At 38.5% G+C, this 22113-nt stretch overlaps 1 protein-coding gene and 1 non-coding gene across 2 annotated transcripts in view; both read right to left on the minus strand.

The window, feature by feature from the left end:
• Window positions 1-22113, minus strand: part of LOC122681830 (coiled-coil domain-containing protein 7-like) — a 136968-nt gene that overhangs the window by 64779 nt on the left and 50076 nt on the right. The window contains exons 9-11 of the mRNA XM_043884334.1: window positions 19431-19541; window positions 5172-5282; window positions 4711-4842 (exon numbers count right to left, since the gene is read on the minus strand). Of these exons, the coding sequence (XP_043740269.1) occupies window positions 4711-4842; window positions 5172-5282; window positions 19431-19541 (354 nt within the window). The remainder of the gene's footprint in view (window positions 1-4710; window positions 4843-5171; window positions 5283-19430; window positions 19542-22113) is intronic.
• Window positions 20046-20152, minus strand: LOC122682372. Its single transcript, XR_006337375.1, has one exon. It is a non-coding gene; the product is annotated as a U6 spliceosomal RNA (small nuclear RNA).

The raw sequence follows: 22113 nt of genomic DNA on the forward strand, positions 1-22113 counted from the left end.
TTTGAAACAATAAGTCAAATACCACATTATTGAGACAGTGACTTATAGAGTAAGTATGTGAAGTGTAGAGAGATGTGAAAGGTAGAGAGACTTTTCAAAAGAATAGTTTTATGAGGTATTTACATTTTAGGATTAAATGTGATATTTTCTTAACAGATATGGGTGAGAAAAAAAAAACAAATGATAAATAGTATATTTAAACATTTAGAAGATTTATACTGGATTAAAAAATAACTAATTAGGACTTCCCTGGTGGCACAGTGCATAAGAATCTGCCTGTCAATGTGGGGGACATGGGTTCAAACCCTGGTCTGGGAAGATTTCACAAACAGTGGAGCAATTAAGCCCACGCACCACAACTACTGAAGCCTGCATGCCCTAAAGCCAGCAAGTTGCAACTACTGAAGCCTATGTGCCTAGAGCCTGTGCTCAGCAATGAGACGCTATCACAAAGAGAAGCCTATGCACCACAACTAGAGAGTAGCTCCTGCTCTCTGCAACTAGAAAAATCCCAAGTGCAACAATGAAGATCTAATATAAATAAATACAGCAGTGTGTACATGTAAAATAAAAAAAATAAAACATTGCTAAAAAAAATTAGGGAAGGTTTAAATATATTTAAAAACAAAAAAATCCAAAAACGAAACAAAAATAAGCAATCATATCCAACTAAATCATAATATGAAAAGGTTAATAATAAAGGGATAAAAAATCATTCCATGCAAATACTTACATAAAGATACTATGCCAACATCAGATAAAATAAAGGTACAAAAAATTACTATAAAATGTCCATCATAAAGACAGAATTTCAGTTCAATAAGAACATATAACAAATTAAAATCTGCATATTTATTATACATACTTGTATGTATACCTATTATATGACATAGATCATGCATCTGTATTTTTATATAATAAAGCTTTAGAAACGTAAAACTGAAATTGACAGAACAAAGAGTAATGGAAAAATAAACACAGTAGTTGATTTCAACATACCTTTCTCACAAATGATAAAATAAACATAAAACTTCAATGAAATTAAGAAGGTAAAAACATCATAGTTAATCAACTTCACCTAATGGAGAACATACATACACAGACACGTATATGTTATGTATATGTGTGCATATAAGTATATATGATACATATATAGCATATATTCCTGTGATCAACTGAATAAATATTAAAGAACTAGAGAAAGTTAATTAAAAATCATTATATGATATTCTTACTACAAGGCCTCACTTCTCTGGTAGTTTCAAGTGTCTTAATTCAAGATGAGTTTTATAAGATTTAAACTTTTTCTTTAGGTATAAGATTTCATCTGACAACTCATCCATTTTCTCAGCTACAAGTATAGAGGCTCTTAATCCAGTAAAAAGTAAAATAGCTGGACTGTGAAATCTTTGGATTATTAATGTATACCAAGAACTTAAAGTTTCCATCCAATTTTACAGCAAGTAAATACACACAATTTAAACAAATGATCAAACCATCCTCCCTTTGCCCACCCCATCCCCTAAGCTGATAGCACATTTTCACAATGGACTATAAAATTAAGTATAAAATCATCAGACTGGTTTCCTCAAAGTATGTGGAAGACTTGCTACTGCATACAAACACTTAAAAAGTTGTAATTAGAGTTTATTGTACTAAGGCTATTCATATTTAAAAATACTTCAAAACTTTTAACAACATATACAATGGGTTTAAAAGTTACACTGATTAAAAAGTAATAATTCCAAAATAAGGAAAGAAATAGAAAGACACCTGGATCAGGTACAAAAATCAGAAAGCACCCAAAAAAGGAAATACTTAAATATATTAGTAAGTACAATAATTATAAGTGGATTACATGTTATTGGGCTAGACAAAGACAGTCACACTGGATTTATAAGCAATTTAACTATAATCTATAAGGGGTGTCACTGGTTTATAAGAATATAGAAACTGGAAAATAAAGAGGTGAAAAAAGATATGCAAATATGAACCGAAAGAAATCTGCAGTAGTTATATCAACACCGTACAAACTAGGATTTTAATCAAAGACTTTACTGGAGACAGACTAAGATGCTGTTTATAAAAAGAAAATGTTGAGTACATAAGGACTATCAAACATTTTTAGTTGTATGCTCCTAACAACACAGACAGTATAAGGAAAAAGGACAATGCTACAAAAATAGGTAAATCCACAATCATATTGGTAGAATTCAGTACAGATATTGAGCCATAATGGATAGAAGAAACAAAATTTGAAGAAATCAAGAAATAGGAATTTAAATAACACAGTGAAAACTTGAATTTGATGCCTGTAAGCTCACACATTCATGAACATAATTCTGCTTAAAACAATTAAAATGCAAATTAATTTAATAACATTCATAATAATATTTACCACCGAGTCTTTTCCTTCTAGAAGTTCCAAGTGTCAGGCAAAAGATTTTCATTTGATACCTCATTAATTTTCTGGGCTTTAGGAAGAATGGCTCATTAAAAAACTAAATAGAGAATCAGAAATCTGCAGTGGAAACTCTAGATTTATAATTTATGTCAGTTATCCAACAATACTGTACCTTATCTTTAAATGATATAAACAAATCATTGTCTATTTGAAGTTCAAACATCACGTGAATATGTTTTTCACATGCATATATGAAGCAGTCATTACTTTCCAGATATACAGACACATCAAATATATTTAAAGCAACAGTTAGAACTGAACATGGAACAACAGACTGGTTCCAAATAGGAAAAGGAGTATGTCAAGGCTGTATATTGTCACCCTGGTTATATAACTTATATGCAGAGCACATCATGAGAAATGCTTGGCTGGATGAAGCACAAGCTGGAATCAAGATTGCCGGGAGAAATATCAATAACCTCAGATATGCAGATTACACTATCCTTATGGCAGAAAGTGAAGAAGAACTAAAGAGCCTCTTGATGAAAGTGAGAGAGGAGAGTGAAAAAGTTGGCTTAAAGCTCAACATTCATAAAACTAAGGTCATGGCATCTGGTCCGATCACTTCATGGTAAACAGATGGGGAAACAGTGACAGACTTGATGTTTTTGGGCTCCAAAATCACTGCAGATGGTGACTGCAGCCAAGAAATTAAAAGACGCTTACTTCTTGGAAGGAAAGTTATGACCAACCTAGATAGCATATTAAAAAGCAGAGACATTACTTTGCTGACAAAGGTCCATCTAGTCAAAGCTATGGTCTTTCCAGTAGTCATGTATGGATGTGAGAGTTGGACCATAAAGAAAGCTGAGTGCCAAAGAATTGATGCTTTTGAACTGTGGTGTTGGAGAAGACTCTTGAGAGTCCCTTGGACTTCAAGGAGATCCACCAGTCCATCCCAAAAGAGAGTAGTCCTGAGTGTTCATCCGAAGGACTGATATTGAAGCTGAAACTCCAATACTTTGGTCACCTGATGTGAAGAGCTGACTAATTGGAAAAGACCCTGATGCTGGGAAAGATTGAGGGCAGGAGGAGAAGGGGATGACAGAGGATGAGATGGTTGGATGGCATCACCGACTCAATGCACATGAGTTTGGATAAACTCCGGGAGTTGGTGATGGACAGGGAGGCCTGGTGTGCTGCACTTCATGGGGTCGCAAAGAGTCAGACACAACTGAGCAACTGAACTGAACTGAACAAATATATTTAATTTGGAAATACTATTACTATAAACATTATTATAAATACTTACATTTTAAATTATTATTTAGTTTTCTTATAGCATTTGTAGTTTTGAATAAAGCTTAAAATTTTTGGTATTAAATATGGCCAAGGAAAACACATATCATGATAAAAAACATAGTGAAAGACTGAAAGAAATATATCAGATAGAAAAAGAGTGGAATAACACTTAAATATATCAATAATCAGATTATATATGATTATGAAAGGTAATTAAAAGACCAGGCTGAATTCTATAAGTTTCTTACCAGAAATTCAGCAATATCACAAAGATACAGGAAAATTAAAGTAACAGGAGAGAAAAAAATGTATCATGCAAATACCAACCAAAAGAAAGTTTGTGGAACTACACTGATAGCAGACAAGGTAGTTTTAAAGGAAAATAAATAAAAACTATAAAAATAATGAAGTATCTCCCTTAGGATAAAATGCTCTGTCCCCAAGAATAATATCACTTTAAAATTTATATGCAAAAAAAAAAAAATAGGCTATCACAAGATATAAACCAAAGCCTGTCACAACTACAAGAATAGAGAAATCCACAAAGTGTAAGATATAACACATTTAATTCAGTGATTACAAAAGAAAGAGATAAATCATCAATAATGATCTGAAGTACAATGAGAATGTACAGTGGGCATTGGCAAAGTGCAAAGTACAATGGGCTTCCTGGGTAGCTCAGTCAGTAAAGAGTCTGACTGCAATACAGGAGACCTGGGTTCAATCCCTGGGTTGGGAAGATCCCCTGGAGAAGGAAATGGCAACCCATTCCGGTATTCTTGCCTGGAGAATCCCTTGGACAAAGGAGCCTGGCAGGCTGCAGTCTATAGGGTCGCAAGAGCGGACATGACTGAGTGACTAAGCGCACGGCACGCATATTCAGCACCGTGCACAATGAGAGTAATTACTAAATTAGCAAATGGTTGAAGTTATATTCATAAACAAAAAACAGCATTCTGAAATTAATTACATGCAGTTTATAAGATTTATGTTTAATTACTTACCATCAAGATTCTCCTTTTTGATAGCTCTAGGTTTCTGAGTTTGGGATTGCTTAATTGAAAACAAATCCTTCTTCTCAGGATGTAGATTTTCAACTGTTATCACATCGTTTTTCTGGGTTTGAAAAGGATACGCTAGGTAGAAAAAAATACATGTATAATGGAACTTCTGGATATGCCAAATAATCAAATTTTCTTTGCATAGAGCTGAACTAAGAAAGAAACACCATGTGAATAATTTTCATGAGTGTGTGTGAAAGCAGTTTTTTTGCTGAGTAATTATTAACTGTGCAAATACCAACAAAAAGGTATTATTAGTTTTGCCATTGTTTTCTAATTATCTTAGGTCATTCATTTTCACATCTATAAAATATATGCTCAAATACATATTCATGAACCAAAGGAAAAAAAATCGTCTGATGAGTTTAAAATAATATAACATTTTCTTTAATTATTATACTTACTATAGCGTCTTTCCTCTGGGGAACCTATATGCTTCTTCACTTGCGTTTGGGGTTTTGAAACTAAATCTTGATCCACAAGCAGAGGATGTTGACCTGACGCTCCATAAAAACCTATATAAAAAGATGCATTTAGTCTACTACATGGAAAAATAGAACGATTGGGCAATATCTATATTTCAAATTTATAACCAGTGTACAGTAACATTTTCTCTCGTTTTTATGAAGTCATAAGTCATTTACTAATATTATAATGCTAGATCTGTCATAAAACTATATGATGTTGAAGCTATCTCATTATATAAATTTTCATAAGCAGCAAGTATATTTTATTTTATTTTTTGGAGGGCAAATTGGCTATTTATTTTTATTTTTTTAATAAATTTATTTATTTTTGTTGGAGGCTAATTACTTTACAACATTGTAGTGGTTTTGCCATACATTGACATAAATCTGCCACGGGTGTACATGTGTTCCCCATCCTGAACATCCCTCTCACCTTCCTCCCCATCCCATTCCTCTGGGTCATTCCAGTGCACCAGTACAAGCACCCTGTCTCATGCATTGAACCTGGACTGGCAATCCATTTCACATATGATAATATACATGTTTCAATGCCATTCTCCCAAACCATCCCACCCTCGACCTTTCCCACAGAGTCCTACATCTGTGTCTCTTCTGCTGTCTCACATATAGGGTTATCGTTACCATCTTTCTAAATTCCATATATATGTGTTAGTATACTGTATTGGTGTTTTCCTTTCTGGCTTACTTCACTCTGTATAGTATGTTCCAGTTTCACCCCCCTCATTAGAACTGATTCAAATGTATTCTTTTTAATGGCTATTATTCCATTGTGTATATCTACCAAAACTTTCTTATCCATTCATCTGCTGATGGATGTTGAGGCTGCTTCCATGTCCTGGCTATTATAAACAATGTTTCAATGAACATTGGGGTACATGTGTCTCTTTCAATTCTGGTTTCCTTGGTGTGTATGCACAGGAGTGGGATTGCTGGGTCATATGGAAGTTTTATTTCCAGGTTTTTAAGGAATCTTCACACTGTTCTCCATAGCGGCTGTACTAGTTTGCATTCCCACCAACAGTGTAAGAGGGTTGCTTTTTCTCCACACCCTCTCCAGAATTTACTGCCTGTAGACTTTTGGATAGCAGCCACTCTGACTGGTGTGAAATGGTACCTCATTATGGTTTTGATTTGCATTTCTCTGATAATGAGTGATGTTGAGCATCTCTTCATGTGTTTGTTAGCCATCTGTATGTCTTCTTTGGAGAAATGTCTGTTTAGTTCTTTGGCCCATTTTTTGATTGGGTCATTTATTTTTCTGGAATTGAGCTGCAGGAGTTGCTTGTATATTTTTGAGATTAATCCTTTGTCTGTTTCTTCATTTGCTATTATTTTCTCCCATTCTGAAGGCTGTCTTTTCACCTTGTGTATAGTTTCCTTTGTTGTGCAAAAGCTTTTAAGTTTCATTAGGCCCCATTTTTTTATTTTTGCTTTTATGTTCATTACTCTGAGAGGTGGGTCATAGAGGATCCTCTTGTGATTTATGTTGGAGAGTATTTTACCTATGTTTTCCTCTAGGAGTTTTATAGTTTCTGGTCCTAAGTTTATATCTTTAATCCATTTTGAGTTTACTTTCGTTTATGGTGTTAGAAAGTGTTCTAGTTTCATTCTTTTACAAGTGGTTGACCAGGTTTCCCAGCACCACTTGTTAAAGAGATTGTCTTTTCTCCATTGTATATTCTTGTCTCCTTTGTCAAAGATAAGGTGTCCATAGGTGTGTGGATTTATCTCTGGGCTTTCTATTTTGTTCCATTGATCTATATTTCTGTCTTTGTGCCAATACCATACTGTCTTGATGACTGTAGCTTTGTAGTATTGCCTGAAGTCAGGCAGGGTGATTCCTCCAGTTTCATTCTTTCTCAAAATTGCTTTGGGTATTCAAGGTTTCTTTGTATTTCCATACATTGTGAAATTATTTGTTCTAATTCTGTGAAAAATACTGTTGGTAGCTTGATAGGGATTGCATTAAATCTAACATTGTTTTGGGTAGTATACTCGTTTTCACTACATTGATTCTTTCAATCCATGAACATGGTATATTTCTCCAACTATTTGAGTCCTGTTTGATTTCTTTCACCAGTGTTTTATAGTTTTCTATATATAGGCCTTTTGTTTCTTTAGGTAGATATATTCCTAAGTATTTTATTCTGTTCATTGCAATGGTGAATGGAATTCTTTCTTTAATTTCTCTGTTTTCTCATTGTTAGTGTATAGGAATGCAAGGGATTTCTGTGTGTTAATTTTATATCCTGCAACTTTACTATATTCATTGATTAGCTCTAGTAATTTTCTGGTGCAGTCTTTAGGCTTTTCTATGTAGAGGATCATGTCATCTGCAAACAGTGAGAGTTTTACTTCTTCTTTTCTATCTGGATTCCTTTTATTTCTTTTTCTGCTCTGATTGCTGTGGCCAAAACTTCCAAAACTATGTTGAATAGTAGTGGAGAGAGTGGGCACTCTTGTCTTGTTCCTGACTTTAGGGGAAATGCTTTCAATTTTTCACCATTGAGGGTAATGTTTTCTGTGGATTTGTCATATATAGCTTTTATTATGTTGAGGTATATTCCTTCTATTCCTGCTTTCTGGAGGGTTTTTATCATAAATGGATATTGAATTTTTTAAAAGGCTTTTTCTGCATCTATTGAGATAATCATATGGTTTTTATATTTCAATTTCTTAATGTGGTGGATTACACTGATTGATTTGCGGATATTAAAGAATCCTTGCATCCCTGGGATAAAGCCCACTTAGTTATGATGTATGATCTTTTTAATATGTTGTTGGAGTCTGTTTGCTAGAATTTTGTTAAGGATTTTTTCATCTATGTTCATCAGTGATATTGGCCTGTAGTTTTCTTTTTTTGTGGCATCTTTGTCTGGTTTTGGTATTAGGGTGATGCTGGCCTCATAGAATGAGTGTGGAAGTTTACCTTCCTCTGCAATTTTCCAGAAGAGTTTATCTAGGATAGGTGTTAGATCATCTCTAAATTTTTGGTAACATTCAGCTGTGAAGCTGTCTGGTCCTGGGGTTTTGTTTGCTGGAAGATTTCTGATTACAGTTTCGATTTCCGTACTTGTGATGGGTCTGTTAAGATCTTCTATTTCTTTCTGGTTCAGTTTTGGAAAGTTGTACTTTACTAACAATTCGTCCATTTCTTCCAAGTTGTCCATTTTATTGGCATAGAGCTGCTGGTAGTCTCTTATGATCCTTTGCATTTGTGTGTTGTCTATTGTGATTTCTCCATTTTCATTTCTAATTTTGTTGATTTGATTCTTCTCCCTTTGTTTCTTGATGAGTCTGGCTAGTGGTTTTTCAATTTTATTTATCTTTTCAAAAAACCAGCTTTTAGCTTTGTTGATTTTTGCTATGGCCTCTTTTGCTTCTTTTGCATTTATTTCTGCCCTAATTTTTAAGATTTCTTTCCTTCTACTAACCCTGGGGTTCTTCATTTCTTCCTTTTCTAGTTACTTTAGGTGTAGTTACATTATTTATTTGACTTTTTTCTTGTTTCTTGAGGTAAGCCTGTATTGCTATGAACCTTTCCCTTAGCACTGCTTTTACAGTGTTCCATAGGTTTTGGATTGTTGTGTTTTCATTTTCATTCGTTTCTATGCATATTTTGATTTCTTTTTTGATTTCTTCTATGATTTGTTGGTTATTCAGTAGCGTGTTGTTCAGCCTCCAAATGTGGAATTTTTAATAGTTTTTCTCCTGTATTTGACATCTGATCTTACTGCATTGTGGTTAGAAAAGATTCTTGGAATGATTTCAATTTTTTTGAATTTACCAAGGCTAGATTTATAGCCCAGGATGTGATCTATCCTGGAGAACGTTCCATGTGCACTTGAGAAAAAGATGAAATTCATTGTTTGGGGGTGAAATGTCCTATAGATATCAGTTAGGTCTAACTGGTCCATTGTCTCATTAAAAGTTTGTGTTTCCTTGTTAATTTTCTGTTTAGTTGATCTATCTATAGGTGTGAGTGGGGTATTAAAGTCTGCCACTATTATTGTGTTATTGTTAATTTCCCCTTTCATACTCGTTAGCATTTGCCTTACATATTGTGGTGCTCCTATGTTGGGTGCATATATAATCGTTATATCTTCTTCTTGGATTGATCCTTTGATTATTATGCAGTGTCCTTCCTTGTCTCTTTTCACAGCATTTATTTCAAAGTCTATTTTATCTGATATGAGTATTGTTACTCCTGCTTTCCTTTGGTCTCTATTTGCATGGAATATTTTTTTCCAGCCCTTCACTTTCAGTCTATATGTGTCTCTCAGTTTGAGGTGCTTCTCTTGTAGACAACATATATAGGGGTTTTGTTTTTGTATCCATTCAGCCAGTCTTTGTCTTTTGGTTGGAGCATTCAACCCATTTACATTTAAGGTAATTATTGATAAGGATGATCCCGTTGCCATTTGCTTTGTTGTTTTGGGTTTGTGTTCATACAGCCTTTCTGTGTTTCCTGTCTAGAGAAGATTCTTTGGCATTTGTTGAAGAGCTGGTTTGGTGGTGCTGAATTCTCTCAGCTTTTACTTGTCTGTAAAGCTTTTGATTTCTCTTTCATATTTGAATGAGATCCTTGCTGGGTACAGTAATCTAGGTTGTAGGTTTTCCTTTTTCATCACTTTAAGTATGTCCTGCCATTCCCTTCTGGTCTGAAGAGTTTCTATGGAAAGATCAGTTGTTATCCTTATGGGGATCCCCTTGTGTGTTATTTGTTGTTTCTCCCTTGCTGCTTTTAATATTTGTTCTTTGTGTTTGATCTTTGTTAATTTGATTAATATGTGTCTTGGGGTGTTTCACCTTGGGTTTATCCTGTGTGGGACTCTCTGGGTTTCTTGGACTTTGGTGACTATTTCCTTCCCCATTTAAGGGAAGTTTTCAACTATTATCTCCCTCAAGTATTTTCTGATGGTCTTTGTCTTCTTCTCCTGGGACTCCTATGATTCAAATGTCGGGGCATTTAACATTGTCCCAGAGGTCTCTGAGGTTGTCCTCATTTAATTCTTTTTTCCTCTCTGATTCATTTATTTTGACCCTTCTATCTTATGCCTCACTTATCCTATCTTCTGCCTCTGTTATTCTTCTGTTGATTCCCTCCAGAGTGTTTTTTATCTCATTTACTGCATTATTCGTTATATATTTACTCTTTTTTACTTCTTCTAGGTCCTTGTTAAACATTTCTTGCATCTTCTCGATCTTTGTCCCCAGGCTATTTATCTGTAACTCCATTTTGTTTTCAAGATTTTGGTTCATTTTCACTATCATTATCTGAATTCTTTTTCAGGTAGATTCCCTGTCACTTCCTCTTTTGTTTGGTTTGGTGGGCATTTATTCTGTTCCTTTACCTGCTGAGTATTTCTCTGCCTTTTCATCATGTTTATATTGCTGTGTTTGGGGGGCCTTACTGTCTCTTGACAGTTTGTTGTTCTGCTTTATTGTGGAGGTTCCTCGCTGTGGGTGGCGTTGGACGGGTCGCTTGTCATGGTTTCCTGATTAGGGAAGCTTGTTTCGGTGTTCTGGTGGGTGGAGCTGGATTTCTTCTCTCTGGAGTGCAATGAAGTGTCCAGTAGTGAGTTTTGAGATGTCAGTGGGTTTGGTGTGACTTTGGGTGGCCTGTATATTGAAGCTCAGGGCTATGTTCCTGTGTTGATGGAGAATTTGTGTGGTATGTCTTGCTCTGGAACTTGTTGGGTCTTGGGTGATGCTTGGTTTCAGTGTTGGAATGGAGGCTTTTGGATGAGCTCTTATCGATTAATGTTCCCTGGAGTCAGGAGTTCTCTGGTGTTTTCAGGTTTTGGACTTAAGCCTCTTGCCTCTGGTTTTCAGGCGTATTCTTACAGTAGCCTCAAGACTGCTCCATCTATACAGCACTGATGATAAAACATCTAGGTTAATGATGAAAAGTTTCTCCACAGTGAGGGCCACCTGGAGAGGGTCACAGAGTTGCATGGAGAAGAGAAGACGGAGGAGGGAGATAGAGGTGACCAGGAGGAGAAAAGGGGGAATCAAAAGGAGAGAGACAGATCCAGCCAGTAATCAATTCCATAAGTGTTCTCCACAGCCCGGAACACACAAAGAGATTCACAGAGTTGGGTAGAGAAGACAAGGGGGAGGGAGGAGAGAGAGGCGGCCTGGTGGAGAAAATGGAGAGTCAAAAGGGGGAGAGAGCAATCAAGCCAGTAATCACACTCCCAAGTAAAAATGGGTACTGAAGATTGGGTTCTTAAAGATATAAAATTGATAACAAATACCAAAAAGCAAAGATTAAAAATCTAGCATAGAGGTTAGACTGTCAAAAATATAATGTTAAAAAAACAAAACAAAGTCACAAAAATTAGAAAATATATATATGAAGTTTCTTTTAAGAATAGGGTCTTTTTTTTTTTTGCAAGGTAATAGTATGTTATAAAAATGAAAATTAAAGGAATAATAGAGGACTTAAAAATTAAAAAAAAAGTTTAAAAAATTTAAAAAATGGTAATAGCAAAAATATGTCTAGGGGTTTCTCTGGAGCTGTTGTGGACAGTGTGGGGTCAGTTCAGTTTCACATAGTTCCTTGATCTGGCTTATACTTCTCAAGATCTATAAGCCCCTTCCATATAGTCAGTGCTAACTACAGGGTTTTAATCTGTTGCACCTGCTACTTCCAAAGTGGTTCCCTCTGTTTATTTTGGCTTCTTCTGTTTGCTGGTCTCTTCAGTGTCTACTTTCCGCCCTGACACAAGGGGGCGGTGGTGGTCACTTGTTTAGGCTCACTTGTTCAGCTGTGCTGTGGGGAGGGAGGAACACTGCAAGCAAATATCACTGGCCTGTGTGGGGAACGCTCGCAGTGTCTCAGCCACACTGGGTTTGCCCCCGATCATAGCGTGTGTGCTCTCACGGTCTACGATCTACGGCCTATGGTGTTCAGGCTCCAGGTTGCTCTGCTGGGAACTGTCTTGAGGCGGCCCTGGGTTGCCTGCACTTCCCAGGTCTAAGCTGCTCAGGTTCAGGTTCTCGGGTACTCCCCAAAGGCGCAGACTCAGTTGGGCCTGCGTTTTGTGCCCTTCCCAGGTCTGAGCAGCTCAGATGACCAGGTGCTTGGTGAGCACAGTCACCCCCAGGTGTGGGGTGCGTCTTATTGCCTCCCCCATCCCAGTGGCTTGGTTTTCTGGGTGTACAATGGGCGTGCCTTCTAAGGTGTGCCATGAGTCTCTTCTGGGGAGCTGATCTCTGGCTGCAACCCTCCTGGCGGATGTCAACCCTCCAGAATCCCAAGAAGTCTTGGTTAGCAACGAAGCCTGCTTACAGTTTGGTAGAGAATGCCTCTCTGGGGCGGCGATTGCCCGTTTCCGGTTCTGGCTGCCTGCCCTCCCCACCCCAACCTGCTTGTCTCCAGTGGGGGATGGGCCGGTCCGCAGTCTGCTAGCTCTCCTCTGGGATTCGCTCAGTCCTTTGTTCTGTGAGCGGGCCTGGCAGTATCTTAGGTTAGGGCTTTTCATGGGACAGTTCTCTCTTTTTTTCTGTCTCTGGCTATTCCACAGTTTGGGTTGCTATCTCACGTTCGTTCCCTCAGATTGCCCTCAGGGCATTCCGGCCCAGTCCTTACCCTAGGTAATGCAGCCCGCGCCTCCCAGTTCAGCCCCCACCTGCTGGTGGCAGATGCGAGCACTGCGAGTTGATCTTAGGCACGTAATCTGTGGGTTTTAATTATTGATTTATTTATTTTTCCTCCCTGCTATGTTGCCCTCTGAGATTCCAAGACTCCCTACAGACCTGCCTATGAGAGTGTTTCCTGGTGTTTGGAGACTTCTCTTTTAGGACTCCCTTCCCAGGATGGATCTCCGTTCCTACCTCTTTTGTCTTTTTATCTTTTATATCTTGTCCTACCTCCTTTCAAAGACAACAGGCTGCCATTCTGGGTGCCTGATGTCCTCTGCCAGCATTCAGAAGTTGTTTTGTGGTATTTGCTCAGCGTTCAAATATTCTTTTGATGAATTTATGGGGGGAAAGTGGTCTCCCTGTCCTATTCCTCTGCCATCTTAGGACCACCCCCCAGCAAGTATATTTTATTCTGGTCTTCAGATTTCATGGGCTATTTATACTTTAGGTTAATACATAATAATAGACCAAACAATGAAAATGCCTGTGTAGAAAGTCATTCATTAATTATAAAACACAGCCATCTAAATGTTCAAGCATAGAAGATCGGTTGAATAAAGTGACTATATATACCACAAGTATGGTATTGGTATAATGTAAATATGCTACAATGGTAGATAATTGTGTGTGTATATACATATAGACATACATACATACTATATATAGTATATAAATATCTGAACATAGAGAGGGACATTCACTTCCCCTATTATCAATACATCAGATGCTTGCCAGATGTCATGTCATGGGAAAATGAAAGTAGTGGGAACACTGGTAGAGCTCCTGCCCTTTCATGTTTAGACTCTTGTTAATACTATTGCAGTAAGTGAATAAAGACTTTTTACTTTCAATTTGGTTCACTGTCTTTATAGACTACCTTCACAACTGATAGCTGTCTTTTCAGTGACAAATGGTGGCAAGCAGGGTGGCCCAATTAAGTACAATGTCTTTCTGGAAAAGTGAAAAGCATGAAGATCCACCTGGGTATTTTGGGGAAATGCTAGACAAGACTACAAGGCTTGTTGGCAAGTACTAGCCGGTCAACTGCAAGAGTCTGAGGGTCCCAACAATGCACTGTGCTAGCCACAGCAATGAGCCTCAGGAAGTGCTACATCAAGAATACCCGGGAGCACTCTTGGAGAGGATTTCTTCAGTTGTTCAGTAGTGTCCAACTATTTGTGACCCCATGGACTGCAGCACGCCAGGCTTTCTTGTCCTTCACCATCTCCCAGAGGTTGCTCAAACTCATGTTCATTGAGTCGTTGGTGCCATCCAACCATCTCATCCTCTGTCGTGCCCTTCTCTTCCCACCTTCAATCTTTCCCAGCATCAGATCTTTTCTAAGGAATCAGCTTTTCACATCAGGTGGCCAAAGCACTGGAGCTTTAGCTTCAGCATCAGTTCTTCCAATGAACATTCAGGATTGATTTCCTTTTTAAGATTGATTGGTTTGATCTCCTTGTAGTCCAAAGGACTCACAAGAATCTTCTCCAACACCACAGCTTGAAAGCACCAAGTCTTTGTTGCTCAGCCTTCTTTATGGTCCAACTCTCACATCCACACATTACTACTGGAGAAAGCATAGCTTTGATTAGATGGACCTTTGTCAGCAAAGTAATGTCTCTGCTTCTTAATATGCTATCTAGGTTGGTCATAGCTTCTCTTCCAAGGAGCAAGCGTCTTTTAATTTCATGACTGCAGTCACCATCTGCAGTGATTTTGGAGCCCAAGAAAATAAAGTCTGTCACTGTTTCCATTGTTTCCCCATCTATCGGCCATGAAGTGATGGGACCAGATGCCATGATCTTCATTTTTTGAATATTGAGTTTTAAGCCATATTTTTCACTCTCCTCTTTCACCTTCATCAAGAGGCACTTTAGTTCCTCTTTGCTTTCTTTCATAAGGGTGGTGTCACCTGCATGTCTGAGGTTATTTGTATTTCTCCCAGCAATCTTGATTCCAGCTTGTGCTTCATCCAGTGTGGAATTTTGCATGATGCACTCTGCATGTAAGTTTAATAAGCAGGGTGACAATACATTGCCTTGATGTACTCCTTTCCCAATTTGGAACCAGTCTGTTGTTCAACGTCCAGTTCCAACTGTTACTTCTTGACCTACATACAGGTTTCTCAGGAGCAGGTAAGGTGGTCTGGTATTCCCATCTCTTTAAGAATTTTCCACAGTTTGTTGTGATCCACACAGTCAAAGGCTTTGGTGCAGTCAATGAAGCAGATGTTTTTCTGGAATTCTCTTGCTTTTTCCATGATCCAGAAGATGTTGGCAATTTGATCTGGTTCCTCTGCCTTTTCTAAACCCACATTGTATATCTGGAAGTTCTCAGTTCACATACTGCTGAAGCCTAACTCGGATATTTTGAGCATTGCTTTGCTAGAATGTAAAATCAGGGCAACTGTGTGGTAGCTTGAAAATTCTTTGGCATTGCCTTTGTTATTGGAATGAAAACTGACCTTTTCTAGTCCTGTGGCCACTGCTGAGTTTCCCAGTTTGCTGGCATATTGAATGCAGCACTTTAACAGCATTATTTTAGGATTTTCAATAGGTCAGCTGGAATTCCATCACCTCCACTAGCTTTATTCATAGTGATGCTTCCTAAGGCCCACTTGACTTCACATTCCAGGGTGTCTGGCTCTAGGTGAGTGATCACACCATTGTGATTATCTGGGTCATGAAGATCTTTTTTGTATATCCTGTATTCTTGCCACCTCTTCTTAATATCTTCTGCTTCTGTTAGGTGTGTACTGTTTGTGTCCTTTATTCTGTCCATCTTTGCATGAAATTTTCCCTTGGTATCTCTAATTTTCTTGAAGAGATCTCCAGTCTTTCCTATTCAATTGTCTTCCTCTATTTCTTTGCATTGTTCACTGAGGAATGCTTTATCTCTCCTTGCTGTTCTCTGGAACTCTGTGTTCAGATGGGTATATCTTTCCTTTTACTCTTCGCCTTTTACTTCTCTTCTTTTCTTAGCTATTTGTAAGACCTACTCAGACAACCATTTTGCTATTTTGCATTTCTTTTTCTTTGGGACAGTTTTGATCACCACCTCCTGTACAATGTTATGAATCTCAGTCCATAGTTCTTCAGGCACTCTGTCTATCAGATCTAATCCCTTGAATCTATTTCTCACTTCCATTGTATAATCATAAGGGATTTGATTTTGTTCATACCTCAATGGCCTAGTGGTTTTCCCTTCAATTTAAGTCTGTAATTTGCATTAAGGAGTTCATGATCTGAGCCACAGCCAGCTCCAGTTCTTGTTTCTGCTGACTGTATAGAGCTTCTGCATCTTCGGCTGCAAAGAATGTAATCAACCAAATTTTGGTTTTTGACCATCTGGTGATGTCCATGTGTAGAGCAGTCTCTTGTGCTGTTGGAAGAGGGTGTTTTCTATGACTAGTGTGTTCTCTTGGGAATAGTCTGTTAGCCTTTGCCCTGCTTCATTTTGTACTCCAAGGCTAAACTGGCTCTTTATTTTAGGTATCACTTGATTTCCTACTTTTGCATTCTAGTCCCTTATGATGAAAAGGACATCTTTTTTTTTGGTGTTAGTTCTAGAAGGTCTTGTAGTTCTTCATAGAACCATTCAACTTCAGATTCTTCAGCATTAGTGGTTGCATTACTGTGATATTGAATGGTTTGCCTTGGAAATGAACAGAGATCATTCTGTCGTTTTTCAGATTTCATTCAAGTACTGCATTTCAGACTCTCTTGTTGACTATGAGGGCTATTCCATTTCTTCTAAGGGATTCTTGCCCACAGTAGTAGATATAATGGTCATCTGAATTAAATTAACCCATTCCCATCTATTTTAGTTCACTGATTCCTAAAATGTAGATGTTTACTCTTGCCATCTCCTGTTTGACCACTTCCAATTTACCTTGATTCATGGACGTAACATTCTAGGTTCTTATGCAATACTGTTGTCAGTTTTAATGAGGTTCCAGACAATGATGGACAGCCTAAAACTGAGACTCATCATTGAATTAAATGAATATAGAACTCTTTGGGATTGCTTTGTCTGTGATGTAAAGAGGCCTTAGAGACTTGAGTTGTTCACTTGCATGATGAAAGAAGTAACCAAACTGAGTGAGGCACTTTGGTACTTTGTGGGCTGCATCACTATAAAGCCCCTTCTTAAGTGTGACCCAACAGCAGGAAGTTTGCTCAAGGTGGAGGGAGAAAGGGAAGAGGATAGGCGAACACTGAGACCCTCTCCTTCCTCAGCTGGGTACTATTTATGCTCTGGCAACTTTCAGCCTGGACCTGTCACTAAAATCATGTTTGGACCACCACTGCAGAGTCTATAGCAGCCCTGTTAACCATGCTATAGTAATGAATAAGAACAGTAGATAAGCTTGTTAACCAGGCCAGGTTTCTAGATTTATTTCTGCTATTCCTGCTGGTTATTGAGCTAAACCAAACTTCCTTATAAGGTCAGGTGATAATGTTCTGCAACAAAATCCAGAACTTAACTGACCTACTTTTAGACACAGAGAAATGGTGTCTACCTTCTGCTCAAATGGTAAAGACTAGCTAAGACAGCAATATAAAATGGTAACCATGTGCTTTCTCCTGGATGATGCTTCTAGAGAAACTCTCTGAGTCTGGATACTCAAAGAGGAGGTAGATGACCAGGTATTAGGCCATAAGGGCCACAAAATACAGCCTTATTAGAGTCTGCATGTTTAACAACTGCTATGATGAATTGAAATTATTCCCTCTGGCTCTCCCTGTGAATATGGAGATGAATAGGTGAGCCCCTCTAACATTTAGCAACAAACAAGACAAAACTGCAGATCAGATCTCAGGATCTCCAGTAGGGACCAGAGGTTGTATCCCAAGGTCAGAGTTGAATGTGGAGGTAGGAAAGAGTTACATTTCTGGGACTTTCGAATACCAGTACAGAGGTGGCTGTGACCCTCAAACCCCAGCACCAGAATGAGGGGAAAAAACAATGTCTCTGATTTTGGATCTGAGGTCATTACCAGTGGGACCCTCACCTAGATCCAGCTATGGATGGGTCTCTTTGGACAACTCCAAACTCCAACAAAAACTTCTTAGGGCATTCACTATTGAATTTATCAGTGATATAGATGTGCTGCCTAAGTGAACACCTGCTCACATTTGCCCATAAGCCCGAAGAAGACTGCTCCAGCTGGCACCATTTTAGTGGGCATATGGAAGACCATAAACCTCCCTGACTAGCAGCCCCTAGTGCTGTTGTTTCTCAGAAACAGCAGCAACTGCCTAGAATAAAAAAGCAAAAAGCAACGCCTTCACTGCTGAGTTCAAGAATAATAAGGCCCTTCATGAGACTAATTCTCACTCAATAGCCTCATCTAACCTGTGTACATGGCCTTAGGAGCATGGAGTCTCGAGGACTATTGGCAGCTCAACGCTGTAGTAAAACTCTAAGCACTGGCAGTACGTGACTTTGACACTGTCACAGGGGCTACTGCCCAAGAGAAAGAAACTTGGTATACAAAAACTGACATTTCAAACTCCCTTTTCAGCATCACTGTCCATGTGGATAATCAGAATCAGTTTAATTTTATGTGTAATGGCTTGCAATATACCACTAATGTCCATCCAAAAGTCTACCTAAATTCCCCTACTATCTGTCATCAGATATGATGAGGCCAAGAAAAATTCAAGCTACTGGAAGGAACACTAGCCTTCCATTATGTTGAAGATGTCTTCCTGGTGGCCCCAGAAAAGGACACTACCCAATGATGACTGGTCATTCTGAGGACTCACATGAGGCAACATGATGAGCCATTAATACAGATGAGGCACCATGACCCATCACCCAAGTGAAATTCCTAGGAACGATCTGGAAAAAGCAACAACATCCTATCCAGAGGAAACGACTGACAATATCTGGTCCTCTTAACTTCCCCAAATAAAAAGAGTTCCAACAATTGGTGGTACTTTTCTGGTATTGGCACTTTCCAAACAGGGAACTTGATGGCACCTACCTATGAGGTCACCAAGAACACCTCACCTTTGTGTGGCCCAACTAACAGAATACCCTGTTGGGGGTCTCCATCAAGCCTCCAGGCTGCCCTTCCCCTAAGCCTCTCTGATTTCTATTTGCTGTTTTAGTTACAGATCTCAAAAACTTACCAGTCTGTCATTTGGAGCCTAGGTAGAATGACACTGCTACTGGTCAGAAGTGCCCACTGGGCAGAATTTCCTGGAACCTGTAATCTCCCAGAGTCAGCTAAAAGGTATACACAATTGGAGATATGACTGGACAGTTACTGAGCTTAGTGGATACTGAGTGCATGCTTTATGACTGTGAAATAATCTTATGGCAAAGAAATTACAGTCCAAAGGTATTAACACTTTGGATCTTGTTCTCTAGTTATCTTTGGGTATTCACAGTTTAGGTCATTTATTTTTACTTCTATAAAATATACACTCAAATACATATTCATAAACCAAGGAAAAATGATTATCTGATGAGTTTAAAATAATTTAAAGTTACCATAATTATTATACTTACTCTGACTCCTTTCCCTTCTGTAATTTATTTGGTTCTCTACTTGCGTTTGGAATTTTGACACTGGATATTGATTAAAAACCATAAGATTTTTATCTGGTACTCCAATATGAGCTACAAAAAGAGATATATTTATTTATTTATTTATTTATTTTTTTACCTTGCTGTCTTTTTTTTTTTTTTGGTTTTTAATTAATTAATTTATTTTTTCAGTAGGTTTTGTCATACATTGACATGAATCAGCAATAGATTTACACGTATTCCCCATCCCGATCCCCCCTCCCACCTCCCTCTCCACCCGATTCCTCTGGGTCTTCCCAGTGCACCAGGTTCGAGCACTTGTCTCATGCATCCCACCTGGGCTGGTGACCTGTTTCACCATAGATAACATACATACTGTTCTTTCACAACATCCCACCCTCACCTTCTCCCACAGAGTTCAAAAGTCTGTTCTGTACTTCTGTGTCTCTTTTTCTGTTTTGCATATAGGGTTGTCGTTACCATCTTTCTAAATTCCATATATATGTGTTAGTATGCTGTAATGTTCTTTATCTTTCTGGCTTACTTCACTCTGTATAATGGGCTCCAGTTTCATCCATCTCATTAGAACTGGTTCAAAAAAATATGGAATGCTTCACGAATTTGCGTGTCATCCTTGCACAGGGGCCATGCTAATCTTCTCTGTATCGTTCCAATTTTAGTATATGTGCTGCCGAAGCGAGCACAAAGAGATATATTTAGTTCATTAAATGGAAAAACAGATCAATCATGAAATCTCTAGATTTCAAATTTACAGCACGTGTACAGTAGCATCAGAGAAGGCAATGGCACCCCACTCCAGTACTCTTGCCTGGAAAATCCCATGGATGGAGGAGCCTGGTAGGCTGCAGTCCATGGGGTCGTGAAGAGTCGGACACGACTGAGCAACTTCACTTTCACTTTTCACTTTAATGCATTGGAGAAGGAAATGGCAACCCACTCCAGTGTTCCTGCCTGGAGAATCCCAGGCATGGCAAAGCCTGGTGGGCTGCCATCTATGGAGTAGCACAGAGTTGGACATGACTGAAGAGACTTAGCAGCAGCAGCAGCAGTACAGTAGTATTTTTTCTCATTTTTAAAGTTATCAGTAAATTATCATAATGATCTTATATGCAAATAAGAAAGGTTTTAATGGATGCTACTGAAAATGTCTCATTATTTCAAAGATATTATGAGGCATCAAATATATTTCATATTAATCTCTACTTTGGGGGCATGTATATACTAGGTAAATATATAATAGTAGATAAAACAATAAAAATACATATGCACAAGGTTATTCATTATAGTATTATCTGTAATTGCAAGGTATTTTATTTCCTGAACAGCTAAATGTTCAAGAATAGGATATTGGTTAAATGCTGTACTAAGTCACTTGTGTCCAATTCTTTGCAACCCTATGGACTGTAGCCCACCAGGCTCCTCTGTCCATGGGGATTCTCCAGGCAAGAATACTGGAGGGGGTTGCCATGTCCTCTTCCAGAGGATCTTCCCAACCCAGGGATCGAACCTGCAGCTCTTATGTCTCCTGCACTGGCAGGCAGGTTCTTTACTACTAGTGCCACCTGGGAAGCCCCTTATTGGTTGAATAAACCAAGGCATATACAATTAATTATGGTATAGTATAAACTGTGGTATATAATGTGGTACTATTTTATATATTTATGTAAAAATAATAAAATATTTTTATAAACTACATGGAGGGATTTCTAGGAGATAATGTCAAGCGGAAAATAATTTTAAAGTGTGTGTAGTATGCTAACTTTTGGTTCAGAAAGAAGTAATCAGAAAAATGAAAAATATATATTAACTTTACAAGATGAAGCACAGAAAATATAAGCATAAGAATAAAGGGAGGAGGAGGAGCTAAGATGGTGGAGGAATAGGACGGGGAGACCACTTTCTCCCCTACAAATTCATCAAAGGAACATTTGAACGCTGAGCAAACTCCACAAAACAACTTCTGATCGCTAGCATAGGACATCAGGTGCCCAGAAAAGCAGCCCATTGTCTTTGAAAGGAGATAGAACAAAATATAAAAAAGAGACAAAAGAGTTAGGGACGGAAACCCATCCCAGGAAGGGAGTCCTAATAGAGGAAGTTTCCAAACACCAGGAAACCCTCTCACTGGCGGGTCTAGGGGAAGTTCTTGAATTTCGGAGGGCAACCTAACCGGGAGGAAAAATAAATAAAACCCACAGATTACATGCCTAAAAGCAACTCCCAGCAGAAAAGTACCCCAGATGCTCACATCCGCCACCAGCAAGTGGGGGCTGAACGGAGAGGAGGGGGCAGCATTGCTTAGGGTAAGGAACGGGCCTGAATGCCCTGAGGGCAATCGGAGGGAGCTGACGTGAGATAGCAACTTAAACTGTAGGATAGCAAGAAAGAGAGAGGGAAAAACCTGCGAAAAGCCCTAACCGAAGACACTGCCAGCCCGTTCGCAGAACAAAGGAAGGACTGAGCAATTCCAGAGAAGAGCTAGCTGGCTTCAGACTGGCCCATCCCCCACTGGAGGCAGGAGGCAGGGGGGAGGGGAAAGGGACAAACTCGCCCGAGAGACAGCATCCCCTACCAAACTGCAAACAAGCTTCCAGTTTCTAACCAAAGATTAGATTTGGTTAGAATGAGATTCTGGATGGTTGAC

The sequence above is a fragment of the Cervus elaphus genome, chromosome 23, assembly GCF_910594005.1.
Source record: "Cervus elaphus chromosome 23, mCerEla1.1, whole genome shotgun sequence".
In the NCBI taxonomy this organism is placed as follows: Eukaryota; Metazoa; Chordata; class Mammalia; order Artiodactyla; family Cervidae; genus Cervus; species Cervus elaphus.